Below are 18,694 nucleotides of genomic sequence, written 5' to 3'. Positions count from 1 at the left end.
GCTGGACAATACTTACCTGGTAAGCATAGTAAAGCAACTAGCAATTCTGCTAAACCAGAAGAAAAAGGCTCTTTGAATTTTGATCAGTCTTCTGTGTACTGAACTAAAGCCCATAATCCCTAATGCTGTTAGTTTTCTAATAATAAAGAATAAATTCTAAAAAGAATAAATTAAATGAATAATCATAACTAATCACATTTACATAGCGCTTTAAAATTTGCCAAGTGCTTTACAAATATTCTTTCATTTAATCCTTACAAACATCCTGAGAGATAGATGCCATTATTATCCCTATTTTATGATGAAGAAATTAAAGCACAGAGAGGCAAAGTGAGACTTGCCCAGGGTCACATAGTTAAAAGACTTTTTTTTTTGGGTGGGGCAATGAGGTTAAGTGACTTGCCCAAGGTCACACAGCTAGTAAGTGTCAAGTATCTGAGGAGGAATTTGAACTCAGGTCCTCCTGAATCCAGGGCCAGTGCTTTATCCACTGTACCAGCTAGCTGCCCCCAAGACTTTTAACATTCAAAAGAAACCAGTAAAATAAGAAAAGAAAAAAAAAAGGGACACATCTATAGGCAGGAAGGGACTAAAAGCCTCCCTTCTTGGGACACAGCCTAGTGTAAAGAACAACCAAGTTCTAGTCTCAACTTTGTCTGCAACTCATAGTGTGAGCCTGGGGAAATCTCTTCAGTTCTCCAAGTCTCAATGGGCTCATCCATTAAATGAGGGAGTTGATCCTTTCCAATTTGAATTGTCTACCTCTCTCCTTTAAACCAAGTCAGAGTGGTGAATATTCTTAGTTATGTTGCTTCCAACAGAAGAGCTGAGGATTGCTAAGGTGCAACAGGGTAGGCTGCTGGTGTCAGTTGGGTGGCTGTAAAATGTATGTGGTCATTGGTTATGCCTCTAGGGAATGACCCCCATTTAGAGCTGCTCTTTCTCAGGAAAGATTTTGGGACAGGGCATCCATCATTTTCCTTTTCCTGCCACCATGAGTAAAGCAGTGGAGACATAAGAAAACATGCGCTTGTACTGGAAGTGAGGCTATTTTGCTGTCAGGAATAGCCCATTTCCTTACTACATGATACCTGGGAAAGGGAAAAATCAAAGACCATTTCACTTGGTGTGTGACTTTCTCCAAAATGGGGGACATGGAAAAATAGTATGTTAGAGGGGAAAAGGACTTTAGAAACGTTATGGTCCAAATTCCTCATTTTATACATAATTAAAAGAAGGAACAAAAAAGGTAAATGACACCCAAGGCAATCTGCGAGCATCTAATGCATGATGGGCAAGGAACATTACTTCCGATTGGCTCCTTGTGGCTCTATCCCAATATAATTCAGGTCATACACCCTTTGTGGACTCTTTATCTCTTTGCACAGTCAATTCAACTCAACAAACATTTATTAAATGCCTACTGTGTGCACGGCACTTGGCTAGGCACTGGAGATACAAAAATAAAAATGAAACAGTCCCTGCCCTCAAGGAGCTTACATTCTACTGGGGAACTCAACATATAAACAGATAAATTTAGTGCAAGGAGAATTGAGGAGGGAGAACTCACAAATGTGGTAGGAAGGAGAGAGGGAGATTAGGTAAACCTCAATGCAGGAGCTCAATCTGAGCTGAGCCTTGAAGGAAGCTAGGGATTCTACCAGGTGGAGAGGAGAAAAGAGTACATTCCAGGCATGGGGAACAAGCCTGTACAAAGGCACAAAGGTCAGAGATCTGGAATGTAGCATGCATGAAGGGGAGTACTATTAAATCAATCTGGAAAGGGGAGTCAGATTGTGGATGACTTTAAATGACAGACAAGAATTTTTGTCTAATCTTGGAGGCCAAAGTTATGGAAGGTTCTTTAGCAAAGAAATGATGAGGTCAGACTTATGTCTTGGAATATTAATTTGGCTGTTATGTGGATAGTAGATCATAAAGGGGAAAGACCAATTCCGAAGCTATGGCAATAGTCTGAAGTGATGAAGGCCTTGAGTAGTGGTCTTATTGATGGAAGAAAGGGAATAATACAAGAAATATTATGCAGATAGAGGAAAAAGACTTGGCAACTGATTAGATGTAGGGAGTTAAGGAGGAGAAGGAGTCAGGGAAGATGCCAAGGTTATGGATCTGTGGGACTGGAAGGATGGTGGTATCCTCTATTGACAGGAAAGTTTGAAGGGATGTCAGATTAAGGGAGAAAGATAAAGTAAGTTCTGTTTTGGATGTGCTATAGTCAAGATGCCCATGGGACATCCAAGTGGAGATGTCTAATAGTTAGTTAGCAAGTGGGAGTAGAGTTCAGGTGGGAATTTGGGGCTGGAAATACACATTTGAGTCCTCTGCATATAGGAGATAATGAAAATCATGTTTGCTTAGGAGAGCTCCAGAAGATTATGCAAGGAGAGAAGGACAAGGAGTGGCATGTGGATGATGATTTAGCCAAAGAGGTTGAGAAGGAGTGGTCAGACTGATAGGAGGAGAACTGGGAGAAGGAAGTATTCCAAAGGAAGAGAAGAATATACTGGGGGAGAGGGAGTCTGACAGTTCAACAAACTTCTTGGCCGAGAGGTCAGCTAAAATGATGACTGAGAGAAGGTCGTTTGATGTAGCAGTGGATACTGAGACTCTGGGACTAAGATGTGGGTAGGTGTGGAAATGGAAGCAATAAATACAGATAATTCTTTTCTGGAGTCTAACCATAAAATGGAGAAGAAACACAGGATGATAGTTTGCATGAATGTGACTGGTCAAATGGATGTGAGATCTTGGGGATCAAGATTTAGTTTTCTTAGTTACCCAATGAAGATGAATAAAAAACACCCACCTCCCAGCTGCTCATGTTTTTAACTCAAGCCTGTTGCTAGGCAAATAGGAGATTGAATGTTGTTCTTTGAAGTTTTGGGAATTTGTCCAAATTTTCATCCAAATGTACCACAGCTTGCTTCATTCAGCTTTAGGACTGAGAGAGGCAATAGTCTGAGAAGAGTCTGGAATAACAAACCACAGAAACCCAGAAGGGTTTGGGGAGCAAAAATGAATGGGCACATAGACTGTCTTTGTCAGCTTTGGAACTTGGGTTTTTGTTTGTTTGTTTGTTTGTTTTGTTTTTTAGTGAGGCAATTGGGGTTAAGTGACTTGCCCAGGGTCACACAGCTAGTAAGTGTTAAGTGTCTGAGGCCGGATTTGAACTCTGGTACTCCTGACTCCAGGCCCGGTGCTCTATCCACTGTGCCACCTAGCTGCCCTGGAACTTGTTAATGGAGGCAAGTGATTGAGCTTATAAGGTCAGTTTTGCTGGTGAGCTCAAGAACCCGCAGCTTGCAAAAAATGCCAGAAAAAATGGTGCTGCTTCTTTTTGACACTACCAATCCCCTCCTTCCCTTGATTCCTATTCTCTTGTTCTACCTTATCTCCAAGGTGAGGGAACTTTAGGGATATGGGGGCAGCAACTTCCTAGAGTTGAAAATGAGAAGTGTTCTCTCACCAACCCAATTGCCTACTGATAAGTAATAAGGAAAAGGGGCAAAGTTTACTAGGTTTTCTTTGGGAAGGGGTGTGTGTGGGGGGAGGGGCGCGCGCTGAGCTAACACCAAGAAGCAGCTGGAATCATTTTCCTACCATAAAGCCTGGTGGTGGAGAGTGTGGTTTGCTTATGGCCAGTAGGTCTTACATAGTAACTGCCGGCACCACTGCTCAGTGACAATGGAAGGGGAAAAGAGTAAACCAAAGCCACAGTCTAAACGTGGGGATATTTGATAAACATGCAAGGTTTTAGTATGAGCCCTTTATTTTTTAACTAAAAGTAAGTTGATTGGATGGGAAGAAGACAGATACCAGAGATAGGGGCTCAAGTCACAGGGTAGTCTAGGTCTGAAGTATGTATAGCAATGTGACCTGAAAGTGATGAGATAGAAATGGGCGTGACTTGGAAGATGCTTTCTGTTCTGGGTCCTAGGGTGTTTGGGAAGAAAGGTGGGTTCTTTAGTCTCATATCATTGTTGGGACGGTGAGGAGGGGTGGGGATAAGGGAAGCACACAGTCTCATTAAGAACTACCAAATAAAGGGAAACATCATTTGCCATTCCCACCCTTGGCATTCTCTGGGCACAGCACATGCATCAGCTAATTTGCATCAATAATATTTCAATCCAAGAAAGGAAATGAACATTCCAAATGCAACCCAGATTAGAAACAAATGGGAAGAAATTATTAAGTCAATTGCTAAACTGTTGGGGTTTCTGCAATCGCCTTAGATAAGAAAGAATTAGAAAGTAAAGTAGATAAAGAATCTAGCATCAAAACTGATCACTGACATAAGGGAACATGCTGTTCTCCAAAATTATCCTTGATTCCCACTGTGGATCCAAATGGGAGTGTCTGGAAGAATGTTGGTTACATAAAGCAAATAAATAACATTAACCTGGGGTTATCTCATAGAAGTCAAACCTAAGAAAAGTGAAAACTAAACCAAATGTATGGAAGCCCTAGACTTACAAAACAATTTTATAGAAAAAAAAAAGCAACACTTATAAAAAGTATATTCATATGTACTATATGGCCTTGGCTTGGTTTATGTTTTTTTTAACCATCAATGAACTATGACCAAAACAATCTACTTCATTTCCTTAAAATACAGTCAAACATAAATTCTAAGGTAAATGAACTTCAAAAAACTAGGAAGTAACTAAAATTATCAAAAAATACTATGTTACAATTAAACCAATGCATCTTAACAAAATAAAACATTTCTCCCTAAAATTTGTATGCGAAAAAGTAAATATCCATCCATTCCTGAAGTTTTAAAGCTTTTTAGTCTATTTGGTGCATAATAGTTATCAAAAGAATGGAGAAAAATTAGACAAAAGTATTTGGTGGATTTGAATTAATGGGCCAAGCAAGCTTTTTTCCCTTGGCTTCCCTGTCAAATGAGTCATATATTGAGTCTTTGGTTACAGTTTTGGCTGTGACAGGGATGTCTGAAATGCCAACATAATTTTTTTTGGCCACTCTTGAACTGGTTGTGATAGTATAGGCATTGCTTCGGTAGCATTTCATCGAAGACATACAAAAAGTCTCCTTCATCCCTCTCCTGAAGTTGGCATTATAAATGGAATATAAGGTAGGCTTGGAGGCTGAAGAGCTGAATGATATCCAAGTGATCACTGTGAATACCAAGGAACTTTTCCTATAGTCTCTTTCATGGGGATGCCATAGCTGGACCACATGAAAAGGAAGCCAGGAGAGCAAAAATATTAGATTCAACATCAGAAACATTTTGATAGTTTTCACTTTTGTCCTTGGAACAATGTTCATTGTCCTCTTCACTGTTCGACTGTCAATGCCTATCCTCCAAATATATTTGATGACCTTCTGGTAGAAGATGATGATGAAGAAGGATGGAATCACAAAACCCACCAGAAAGTGAATAATACTGTAGACAGTCCCATCCCAAGAATAAGGGAGGAAAAAATTACAATGATGATCCCAGCTGGAGCCGTAGAAAAAGAATACAGGGGACATAAAGGCGGCATCAAAGATCCAGGACGCTGCAATCATTTTCTTGGCTTTTTCTCTGGACACCTTGAAGCTCAGAGGGTAGACTATGGTATAGAACCTGTCTATACAGATGGAAAGGAGCACGTAGATCTGCACCCCTGGTGTGAGGTGTTGAAAGTATCTTACTAGTTTACACATAACATTACCCAGCGTCCACCTACCAGCTGTGACCTGCAGTAGGACAAAAGGAGCACTGGCCACACTGATGAGGAGGTCAGCACATGCCAATGAAACCACAAAGTAGTTGGTGGTGGACTGAGTCCTCCTGCTCCTGTGGATGACCAGGCAAACCAAGGCATTTCCAAAGACAGAAAACAACCACAGAATCCCAAAAATCACGCTGACTGCAGCGATTTCTCCGGGCATCGGTTCATATGTTAAGCTGGTGTTGTTTCTTTCCAGTTTGTGTCCCTTATATAATTCTGTCATATCATGCTCTATCAGAGGCATGGATGTCTTAGGGTGGCTGTTGTTCGGAAGTGGCACCAGTACTGTTGGGATAACCAGAGGAAGCTTGCTGTCATCCATTGCATGACCAAGAGCCATGTCCATTCTTTCTCTCTCAGCTCTGAATAAGAGAAGAGAGAAGCCTGTTGTTAAAAGGGAGACACATATCTTAACTGCTAATGAGAGCAATCTATAGTAACAAAATAACTTGGTTGGCTGCCATCATGCTGCCAGTAGCAAGGCTTTACATTGGTTGGCTGCTAGGCTGACTCTGAGCTGAAAATGACAAATATATAGGAGAAACATCTTCCAGTCGACAGCTGGCATTAAGGATTTGCTCTGGGGGCAGCTAGGGGGCGCAGTGGATAAAGTACCGGCTCTGGATTCAGAAGAACCTGAGTTCAAATCTGGACTCAGAAAACTTGACACTTACCAGCTGTATGACCCTGGGCAAGTCACTTAACCCTCACTGCCCCGCAAAAAAACCCAACAACCCCACAAACAACAACCAAACAACAAAAAAGAACCTGCTCTGGTCTCCAATACTCAGAGTCTTTAAGAGCTTTCTTAGATGACCCAAACACATATGCTCCCTCACATGTGGGCCTCAGGCCCCACTTTCCCTGCCTGAAGCTGTTATTGTTCATCCTTTATTCTCAAAGAGGAACAATGACATCATGAGGGTGATGTCTTGCCTAGTGACAGGGAGAGAGGTTTCTAAGAGATGCCAGTAGCTCCACTTTTTGGAATTCCTTCCTATTTCCTTTCCATTGGGATTTTGGGGTCACCGAGAGCCTGAGAGCAAAAATAAAAACACAAATAAACTGCTTATGTAGTGAGGATATTTTCATGACTTGAGAAGGTGCAGGAATTCTGGGCAAGTATGTGTAACATTCTTGAATGTCCTAACATGGAAGCGTTGTGTTGGTAAAAGGAGAAAACTTGGGCAGATGGGATTATGTAAATGTCACTCTGGAAAAATGCAAGAGCAGTCAGAGCATCTGGCAACCTAAAAGCATGATGTCCTTAATTGTGGAATTATTCTACTTATGAGAAGCTCACAGTCTGGCTGGTATATTGAGTATGTGAAAGAGAATGATAGAAATAAAGTTGGAAAGCTAGAATGTAAATAAAATGTAAGTCACTTGAGGGAAAGGAACTTACTTCTGTGTGTGCATCCTCCAGGGCCCATCAATGTCTTGCATACAGTAGTCACTCAGTAAAGGTTTCTTGATTGCTTTCTGTCTTAGGGAAGGGAGAAAAAATTTGGAACTAAAAATCTTATGAAAACAAATGTTGAAAACTATCTTTACATGTAACTGGAAACTAACAATATACTTTTATGATTAAAAAATAAAGCTTTCTTGAATTGGAGGGTAGATTGGGGGCAAATTATCAAGGGCCTTCAATGTCAGGATCAGGTCTTGATACATTTTTCAGTGGATACAAAAGTCCACTGAATTCCATTGGGCAAATATAGACCAATGTCATGCATACTGACTAATGACATTATTTTGAAGAAAAAAAATACTATGATGTGTAAAGCATAAAATATACTATGTTGTGTGTGTGTGTGTTCTTACAGAGAAGTAAAGACTAGGTCACATCATAAAACTCTAGAATCTAAGAGGTAAAAGGAACTGTAGAATCATCTAGTCCAATTAATACGTGAATAGGTCTGCTCTTGACAGTATCCTGACAAGTGATCATGCATCCTCTGCTCGAAGACCTCCAAGCAATGGTGAAGCTACCAAGGCAAACTACCCCACTTCTTAAACCTATCAAGAACATTTTCATCAAGTAAAAATTTGCCTCTCTTCCTCAATCAGTTCTGCTAGCCTTAGTTCTCTGGTTTCAAAAAAACTATGGTGATCCCTAACCCAAGTGACAGTCCTTCAGATATTTGAAGAACTGTTTAATATTCTTCCTCTAAATATTTTCTTCTCTAGGTTGAACATCCCTTAATTATAGATCACACTTTCTGTGGCATCCTGAGAGGGAGCCTAGAAAATGCATGGAGTTGGACTTGGACTCAAATCCTGTCTCCATTGTTTATTAGTTGTGTGAACATGGGGAAGTTACTTAGTGCCTCTGCACCTCAGTTTCTTCATCTGTAAAATGGGGATAATAAGATACTTCCTGCCAAGATGGCTGCCTGAATAGAGGCAGACCATAAGGCTCCCACAGACCTACTCTAGCAAAAATCTGAAATTCACACTAAATAATCCAATGAGAAACTACACTATATGATCTCTTTTACCCTAGGGTAACACAAAAACTCAGCCAGGAACCCACAGATATTAGAAAAAGATTGTCATCAGCAAAGCCAGGACTCACAAAGGCAAAGAAGGGTGTAGCTTCCCTACATAACTAGAGACTGGCCAAAATCACATGTAGCTGGCAGGGCTCTTAGCCTAGAGGCAGCAAGAACAGGGAGCTCCCCTACCCAAGTCCCATGGTCCTATAAGCCCATAGTGGGGGCCCTTGGAAACTCTGGAGAGCAGTATAAATCTAGAAAGATATATTTATATGGGAAATTGAAAGGGCCTGTATGATGATGTAAGACTAAAAGGAGAAAATTCAAAAGTTATTAAGGGAATCAAAAAGGAAAAACAGGGGCAGCTAGGTAGCACCATGGATAGAGCACTGGACCTGGATTCAGGAGGACCTGAGTTCAAATCCGGCCTCAGACACTTGACACTTACTAGCTGTTTGACCCTGGGCAAGTCACTTAACCCCAATTGCCTCACCAAAAAAAAAAACAAAAAAACAGAGGACCAGGGGTTAGATTTTCTTTTCCTGAGTTTTAAGAGGGGAAAGAGACAAGTAATTAAAAGGAACCTGCATTCTGCAATTGATAAGTGGTTAAGGGATATAAATAAACAGTTTTCAGAGAAAGAAATCTAACTTATTAATAGCTATATGAAAAAATGTTCTAAATTACTGATAATTAAAGAAATACAAATTAAAACAACTCTGAGGTTATCACCTTATACCCATCAGAATATGTAAGTTGGCAAAAAAGGGGAAAATAAATGCTAAAAGGGATGTAGGAAAATAGGTATATTAAAGCACTGCTGGTAGAATTGCAAACTGGTCCAACCATTCTAGAAAGCAATTTGGAACTATGTCCACAAAGCTATTAATTAGCTATTAACTAAGTCCAAAGGACTACAAAACTGTGTATACCCTTTGACCTAACATGTAACTACTAGGTCTATACCTCAAAGTGGTCAAAGATAGAGGTAAAGGACATACACACATATAGATGTATGTTCGCATACATATATACATATGTACATACGTATGTCTCAGCTCTTTTTGTTTTGTTTTATCATAAAAGTATTTTATTATTTTCTAGTTACATGTAAAGACAGTTTTCAACATTTGTTTTCTTTTTTCTTTCTTTTTTTTTTTTTTGCAGGTCAACATTTGTTTTCATGAGATTTTTAGTTCCAAACCTTTTCTCCCTCCCTCCCTTCCCTTCCCCCTTCCCAAGTCAGAGAGCAATCTAATATAGGTTATATATGTAAAATCACATTAAACATATTTCTGCATTAGATTTATTGTGAAAGAAGAATCAGAACACAAGAGAAAAACCTCAAAAAAGAAAAAAACAACAACCAAAAAGTAGAAACAATCTGCATTCAGAATCTCCAATTCTTTTTTCTGGATGTGGAGAACATTTCCTATCATGAGTTCTTTGAAATTCTCTTGGATCATTGCACTGCTGAGAAGAGCCAAGTCTATCACAGTTGATCATCATACAATGTTGCTGTTATTGTGTACAATGTTCTCCTGGTTCTGTTCACTTCACTCAGCATCAGTGCACTCAAGTCTTTCCATGTTTTTCTGAAATCTGCCTGCTCATCATTTCTTACAGCACAATAGTGTTCCATTACGTTCATATACCACAACTTGTTCAGCCATTCCCCAATTGATGGGCATTCCCTTGATTTCCAATTCTTTGCCACCACAAAGAGATCAGCTCTTTTGTAGTGCCAAAGAATTGGAAACTGAGAGGATGTCCATCAATTGGTGAGGGACTAAACAAGTTACGGTATATAAAGTTGATGGAATACTATTGTACTATAAGAAATTATGGAGGAGATGTTTTCAAAATTACATAGGAAGATTTGTATGAACTGATGTAAAGTGAAATGAGCAGAACTAGGAGAACAATTTCTATAATAACAACAATGTTGTAAAGACAACTGTGAAAGACTTAGGCTCTCTGATCAACACAATGACCAACCACAATTCCAGAGGACTCAAGATGAAATATGCTACTGACCTCCAGATAGAGAAGTGATGGATTGAAGATAGATTGAAGCTTATGTCTTTTGGATATGGTCCATGAAAGAATTTGTGGGTTTTTTTGACTATACATATTTAAAACAGGTTTTGTTTTTCTTGTTTTCTCAAAGAGGGAGGAGGAGAGGGGAAAAGGAGAGAGAGAATTAATTAGAACCTAAATCTTTGAAAAATTAATTAAAACAATTAAGTGCTTGTCGATCTGGGGAAAAAAACTTTTAAAAATTTTCAAAGAATTTACTTTTGTAGAAAGGAAGAAGGAGTTGGAACTTGCTATTTCTCATAATTGTTGACGAGGAGAAGAGTTTATAAACATAGAAGACAGAGTAGGGTGGGGGAGAGGCCATCTGATGAACCTCACTTTTATCTGAAATAAGCAAAGGTGGGTGGAACAAATACACAAATAATTTAGTGTAGAAATACAGCAATCTCAACAGGAAAACAAACTAGGATGAAGAGGTGGTATTGGGCATTAAGAGAGAATAATACATGGTAGTGAAGGGTCAAAATCAAACATACTTCCTGATCTTGAAGGGGGATTAAAAAGAGTTTTTAACTTTAGGGAATACTCAGCAATTGGGGAATAGCTGAACAAACAATAATGGAATGTTATTGCACCATGAAGAATGCTGAAAGAGATGGTTTCAGAATGAGCTGAACCAGGAGAACCATTTATACAAGGACAAATGTAAAGAAAAAATAACTTAGCTAGACTTAAGAACTCTGCTCAGTTTATTGACCAACGAAATCTCCAGAAGATCTATGATAGCATTTCATTTCTTGACCAAGACGTGTTAGACTCAAGGGGCAGAAAAAGACATATATTTTTGGACATGGCCACTGTTGTGAATGCATCTTACTTGACTCTACTTATTTGTTACAAGTGTTTTTTTTTCTTTTCTTTTCTAGGCTTCTTAATTGGGAAGTGTGATTGGGGAAGGAGGTTGCTAGTGATAGTAATGCCAGAAAGGACCACTGAAGAATTTTTTTTTTAATTTGCAGATAAGAAGAGAAGCCTGGTACTTAAAAAAAAAAAAGCAAGTGGCATGAAACAGTGGTTCACAATTTCATATATGATTATTTTGGTTATCTGCTATTGTTTGGAAATGCTCTATTTTGATGTTAAAGTTCAGAATAAAAAAATTTTAAACAAAGAAAATGGGGATAAAAATACCACATATAGGTACTATCTACCTCATAGGGTGGTTGTATCATATATATATATATATATGCATATGTATATGCATATGTATATATGTATCCATATACATATATTTGCACATTTTAATGCTGCAAAGTACTTTACATATTTTATCTCATTTGATTCTCACAACTCTGTGAGGTAGAGCTCATTATTCCCATTTTAGAGATGAGGAAACAGGCTGAGAGAGGTTAAGTAACTTGCTAGTAAGTATCTGAGGCAGGATTCAAACTCAGAACTTCTAACTCCCAATCCACTCTATCCACTGTGCCACCCAGCTGTCTTATTATTGTTATGACATGATTTCGAATCCCATCTGCAGCTTGGTTTTCTTCCTCTAGAGATATTCTGGCTTTTCAATGGCCTTCTTGGATGTAGGGTCCAGAGCAGAACACATGACTCTAGTTATATTGTAGGAGAATAGATTCAGAGAGAGAAGTGACTACAGAGTTTATCTTATCCAACTTCCCCATTTTACTGATGAGAAAAATGGGTTTCTGAGAGGATAAATGGTACGCAAAACATCACTAGCCAGTGAGTGACAGAGTTGGGTTTAACTGACTTCAAACTTAGTGTCATTTCAACTGCAGCCTGTTGTCCCTAGTGTATTCTTAGGGCTCATTTTAGCATAATTGTATACTTTATTTGGCATATTTTGTTTCTATTAATTTGGGGGGCTGTCATGTCCTCCAACTGACTCATATTTGGCCTTTCAGTTCACTGAAAATTCCAGATTTTTCACTCCACACAAACCATTGTTTCAACATGCCTCCCTAAATACATATGGTTGTTTTTTTTTTTAATACAGGTTTGAGATTTTACATTTATCTCTATTCAAGTTAACCTTTTTAGAATTCACTCATCATCATAGCCCATCAAGATATCTGGATGCTGATTATGTCATTTACCATGCTAGCTAGCTCTCCTTCCCTCTTCAGTTTCAAGTATTCAGAAATTTTATCAATATTCTGAACATCCATGCCATACAATGAAATTATCTACCATTGAATGGAAAAGGGTCAATAACAGGGTTCCATGAAATCCCACTAAAGTCCTTTAGAGAGGTTGAAACGAATCCGTTAATTACCATTCTTTGAGTCCAGTCACTGAACCAGTTCCAAATCCACCAGATTATACGATAACTCAGCCCACATCTCTCCATTTTGTCCACAAATATATCATGAAAGACTTCATCAAATGCCATGTTGAAATCCAGGTATATTATGCCTGTGGAATTTTATTGATCGTCCCATCTAATAATCCTGTTTAAAAAGAAAGAAGGAAATGAAGTTAGCCTGATATGATTTACTGGCTTTTTAACACTTTCCTTTTCAATATGTTTGCAACCTGTCCTTATAAAATCCGGGCTTATAGAATGCTGGGCTTAGAGTCAGGAAGACCCAAATTCAAATTTGATTTCAGACACTTACTAGCTGTGTGATCCTGGGCAAGTCACTTTAACTCTATCTCAGTTTACTCAACAGCAAAATGGGGATAATAAGAGGATCAACTGAAGTAATATTTGTGGAAATGCTTAGCCCAGTGCCTGCCACACAGCAGAAACTTAATAAATTCTTGTTCCCTTCCACTTCCCCTTTTAGTTTGAAAATCCACTGTCTTTCCTCTTTTGAAAACCCAGGTAACACTTTCCCAAAGCACCTCTTTTATTCTCTAGAAATTTTCCTATTCACAAGTCTCCTTCATATCTTGTGTTGTAGTTCATCTGGATCTCACAACATGTGTTCTTTTTTTTTTTTTTAAGTGAGGCAATTGGGGTTAAGTGACTTGCCCAGGGTCACACAGCTAGTAAGTGTGTGTTAAGTGTCTGAGGCTGGATTTGAACTCAGGTACTCCTGACTCCAGGGCCGGTGCTCTATCCACTGTGCCACCTAGATGCCCCACAACATGTGTTCTTACAGAATTGTGGCTTCTCAGAGTTGGAAGGCACCTCAGAGACCATCTAGTCTCAAACATACCTGTAGAAACTTCTGTATAACATAAAATGATCCTCCAACTTGAAGGCCTCCAGTTAGGGGGAATCTACTTTCATCTAAGTCAGCCCCTTCCACTTGTGGATAGCCCTGACATTAGGTGCATTACTTTATGAAACACCTGGGGATACTCCCTTAACTCAGAGTGAGTCCCTCTAGACTAGGCTACCCTCAATTTCACATTCTCTGTGGGTCTAAACTCACTAAAAACCATAGTTTAGAAGTACTCATAAATTTGTACACCTTTATGGGTCAGCAAGGGCAGCTAGGTGGTGCAGTGAATAGAGTGCCTAACCTGGAGTCAAGAAGAATCATCTCCCTGAGTTCAAATACAGCCTCAAATACTTATTGACTGTGTGACCCTGGGCAAGTCACTTAACCCTCTTTGCTTCAGTTTCCTCATCTAGAAGATGAGCTGGAGAAGGAAATGGCAAACCACTCCAGTATCTTTGCTAAGAAAACCCCAAATGGGATCACAAAGAGTCAGACAAGACTCAATAACAACAAAAATTAGTCAGCAAGAGTACACAATTAATTGAAAGCAAAGACATGTAATGAAATAACAGTAAGAAAAGTAGCAATAGATTATTTTCCTCATAAACTTAGGGTATATGTGTGTGTGTGTGTGTGTATATATATATATATATATATATATATATATATACTCACAAATATGCATGCTATTAGTGGGAAGAGTGGACACGCATATGGAAAACACGTTGCTGGATCTAATACATGGATAAGCAATTCATGCCTCAAAAGAAGTCCAAAGTACAGTCAATCTTCAACTTTTTCAGGGGTAATTTTCCCAGAAAACAGTGCAAAACTTAAAAACGTGAATGTTGATACATTGAATTTATGGGAAATTGGGGATTAGGTTCCTGAAACCACAAAAACCTAAAATCTTTCACTAGAAATTGCTGATAATATACTTGTATGCATATAATTCTTCATAACAAAACATTAATTCTGATAATATGCACTTTCCTTAACACAGTAACCATGAAAAAATCCATGAAGTGCAGTAAATAAAACAAAATTGGTAACATGCAAAACATTTTTTCTTGCTATAAATTACCTAGTGAGAGAAGTGATTAATAATTAATGATTTGGGGAGATTCAGAGTTCCCCCTTTTCTCTATCCTCATTTCAAGACCTCAGTTTCTGAAGGCTGAGCTAACCTTCTCTTTTATCCCAGTCCACCCATCCTTATAAGGAATTTCTCTAGTCTAAGGTGACTGCCATTCCATCAAGCTTGGGTGGACAGACCCTTTCGTTTAAATTGTCTAAGGCTGTGGGTAGTCTGGGTATAGAAATAGTCTCTTTGTCCAAGGGTGACATGGTATTACTCTCAGCCCCTCATTGGAATAAGCCTACTTCTTTCACTAATTGTTAGCCAATCAGAGTTGGTTGCCAACTTGGAGAACACCTACTCTTCCAAGGACATAAAAACTGTGAGTCCAGTCACCATCAGGGTCTTTGGTTTAAGAGAGAAATATCCAAATGACCACCCTTTTATTAAAACACTGGCATTTTAAATAAAATGATTAAATTACCCAGAAATTATGTCTCTCAAATCTTTTAAAATACACTAGAATTCTGTGACCTTCCATGCTAACATCTCAACAACAACAAAAAAATTTCAGACAATATTCACTTTTCATTACACATGAAATCTACAGTACCATAAATACTGTACAACAAATAAAATTCTTAAAACTGAAACATTTTGGGGCAGCTAGGTGGCAAAGTGGATAAAGCACCAGCCCTAGATTCAGGAGGACCTGAGTTCAAATCAGACCTCAGACACTTGATACTTACTGGCTGTGTGACCCTGGGCAAGTCACTGAACCCTCATTGCCCCACAAACACACACACACACACACACACACACACAAAACAAACTAAAATATTTTTTTAACTTGAATCTTACCTTCCACTGTATCAGATGGTGCTATAGAGTTGTATTGTCTATGCAGCCAACAGTGGCTACAGACATTCTGGCATGAAGTTTATCTAACACCACCTTTATTTTCTAACTAAGCTACACCTGTAAATGCAGAATATCAGGAATAGCAGGAATAGCAAACATATCCTTACTAAACATAATGCAATAAAATTATATTCAATAAAGGATCTTTAAATAAAATCTTAAAACTTAATTGAGGGGCAGCTAGATGGCACAGTGGATAGAGCACCGGCCCTGGAGTCAGGAGTACCTGAGTTCAAATCCAGCCTCAGACACTTAACACTTACTAGCTGTGTGACCCTGGCCAAGTCACTTAACCCCAATTGCCTCACTAAAAAACAACAACAACAAAAAAAAAACAAAAAAAAAACTTAATTGAATAATCTAATCCTAAAGAAATGGTGTATCAAAGAACAAATATAATATAGTAAATATAAGAACAAATCATAAAAACAATAGGTAATTTTACAAAAGAAAATTATAATGAAACAACATTAAAAAAAACCCTTTGGAATATAGCCAAAGAAGTCTTTAGAGAATATATCCATTTCTAAATACTTTCATCAAGAAAATTAGCTCAACTCTTTTTTGAAAGAGATCATATCACTTCAATGAGGCTGAGGCTGAGGGAGAAGGGAGTAATTATTTCCACTTGCAACTCGCAAATGCTAAGGAGGCATATTGAGATAGAACCCCAGAAAGACCTGAGTTCAAATCCAGCCGTAGACACTTATAAGCTGTACGCCTCTGGGCAAGTCATATTACCTCTGTATTGCCTTAGTTTCTTCAACTGTAAAATGGGGCTAATAATAGCATCCACCTCCTAGGGTTGTGGTGAGGATCAAAATGAGAAAGTATTTGTAAAGCACTTTGCAACCCATAAAGTGCTATGTTAAAATTAGCAATTGTTATTCACTTAATTTCTTAAACTCGATTAGTCACAGTGTTGCTTTTCAAATGGCTCAAATGAGCAGTTGCATAGGGTTTTCTTTAGAACGGAAAACACACTGTATATTCTGCTCACCTTAAATTGTACCTAATGAAGGTCCGTTTATGAATCATGAGCAGGATGATGAGCACATGGTCATCATTTTCAAGTCCATGCAAGGTCACTAAGGCCTGGGTTTGCTGTATTCAGAGAAGAAGCCTATTATTGGGATTTCACTGACTCCTCAATTCAGGGGACATCTGTTATTCCACCCTAACCTCCTATGTAACAATCATTTATCTCTCACTCACCCACAGATACATCTGTTTTGGCATGCTAGAAGAGGTAGATGTGACATATTGAAGGTCTGAAAAAAACATGATCACACCCGCCCACCATGTACCTTCACATGTTGATCTAGAGATGCTCATTGGAGCTTCTAGGTAGGAAGGTATAATGGAATGGGTGTTGCCTCCGACAACAGAGGACTTGTCTTCAAATTCTGATTTGGATGCCTCTTTCCTGCATAACTTTGGGCAAGTCACCACCCTTTCAGACTTGACCCTCCTAGTCTTTAAAGTGAGGGGGTGGAACTAGATGGCCTCTGAGGTCCAAGTGTAAACCTATGGTCCTAGAAGAAGGAGCGGTCAGCCTTCTAAACCCCAAAGGGAACCTACAGTTTGGATCCGAAGGAAGAATTCATTAAAAGAATCACATGGAATAGGAAAATTCCACATTGTTATTTAAAGTTTGGATTAAAGAAGTGAAGCAGCATAGTGCAGGAGAGAGACCAGTAGAGTTAGAGGATGTGGGTTTCAATCCCAGCTCAATTCCTTTTTCCTTTTTAAATTTTTTGGTTTTAAAATATATGTATGTATTGTATAACCTATATTCGATTGCTTACTACCTCAAGGAGAGGGGAGGGGAAAGAGGGAAGGAGGGATAAAATTTGGAGCTCAAAAACTTTAAATAAAAATGTTTATTATAGAAAAAATATGTGTGTGTGTATATATATATATATATATATATATATATAATAAATTCAACATGCATAGTTTTTCCTCCCTAACAGCCATCCTGCTTGACTGTTTTCCTTTAAATCTCCTGTTCACTTATGTACATTTAAAAATGCTTCATTGATATTCTCTTCTTCCTCCATCCCTTCCATCTTTCCCTTCCTCCCTCCTTCCTTCCTCCTTTCCCCTTTTCCTTTTCCCTTCTTCCTTCCTTCCCTTTTTTCTTCCTTTCCCTTTTTCCTTTCCTCCCTTCCTCCTTCCTTCTTTCCCTCCATTGTTCCTTTCCTTCTTTTGTTTCTTCCCTCTCTCCCTTCTTCCTTCTTTCTCTCCCTCCTTTCCTTTCATCCTTCCCTCATTCCTTCCATGCTTCCTTCTTTCCTTTTCTCTTTCCCTTTTTCCTTTTCTCCGTCCCTCCTCCCTTCTCTTCCTGCTTCCTTTCCTCCCTCCTTCCTTCCTTTGTATATTTGCCTTTGCTGTATATTCCTTTGTAAAAATTAATCTATTAGTAGGTAAATGGAACTAGGGTGCAGAGGAACTCTACAAATGGGAGGAGGGGGTCTGGAGTCAATGGCAGAGACTAGACATTGACAAATCTACCCCCCCCACACCTTAAGAGTACTGAAAACTCAAGGGGAGGGGTAAAATGTCACTTATCTGGAATCCAGGCAGTGAGAGCCAGAGTAGTCACTGTTACATGTATAATATACCAGCCAAGGATATAGCCCAGATATCTATTGAATGCATGCTACATATCCATCACTGTGTTAGGTATCATGAAAGATTTAAGATAGATATGACACTTGCTCTCTGTCTTCAGGGAGTTTACAGCCTAGTTGGGGAGAAAAGACCATCGCAGAGAGAAAGACAAGACAACACAGAGTAAGAGTGATGAATTGTGTGTTGTGGAGGCACACATACATCTTTCTTAAGAGACAGATTCAGGGGCAGCTAGGTGGCGTAGTGGATAAAGCACTGGCCCTGGATTCAGGAGTACCTGAGTTCAAATCCGGCCTCAGACACTTGACACTTACTAGCTGTGTGACCCTGGGCAAGTCACTTAACCCCCATTGCCCCGCAAAAAAAAAAAAAAAAAAAAGAGACAGATTCAGTATTATATCTCTGTTCTGTACAACACTTATCAGACTATATAGGTGGTTCTCAACAGCTTCCAGCTGGAATCTTGGATTCTTGTATTTTTAGGTCTATCCTCTTGGGGGCCCGATTCAATCTTCCAAGCCTAGCCTTCTGTTCCCTCACTGAACTTTGTTT

At 38.9% G+C, this 18,694-nt stretch overlaps 1 protein-coding gene across 3 annotated transcripts in view; it reads right to left on the bottom strand.

Moving 5' to 3' along the window:
- Positions 1-513: 513 nt before the first annotated feature.
- GPR19 (G protein-coupled receptor 19) overlaps positions 514-18,694 on the bottom strand; it is a 37,431-nt gene continuing 19,250 nt past the window's right edge. Inside the window, exons 2-4 of one of the 3 annotated variants that reach the window (XM_043965759.1) lie at positions 12,609-12,783; positions 7,171-7,247; positions 514-6,127 (exon numbers count right to left, since the gene is read on the bottom strand). In XM_043965759.1, coding sequence (XP_043821694.1) covers positions 4,858-6,127; positions 7,171-7,247; positions 12,609-12,725 — 1,464 coding nt within the window. In that variant the 5' untranslated portion in view covers positions 12,726-12,783 and the 3' untranslated portion in view covers positions 514-4,857. Of the gene's footprint in view, positions 6,128-7,170; positions 7,252-12,608; positions 12,784-18,694 lie in introns of those variants that run through there. The other 2 variants (XM_043965760.1, XM_043965761.1) reach the window with 2 other exon arrangements.

The sequence above is a fragment of the Dromiciops gliroides genome, chromosome 5, assembly GCF_019393635.1.
Source record: "Dromiciops gliroides isolate mDroGli1 chromosome 5, mDroGli1.pri, whole genome shotgun sequence".
NCBI lineage: Eukaryota > Metazoa > Chordata > Mammalia > Microbiotheria > Microbiotheriidae > Dromiciops > Dromiciops gliroides.
The sequence above is the reverse complement of the archived record's forward strand: the minus strand, read 5'-3'. Positions and strand labels throughout refer to the sequence as shown.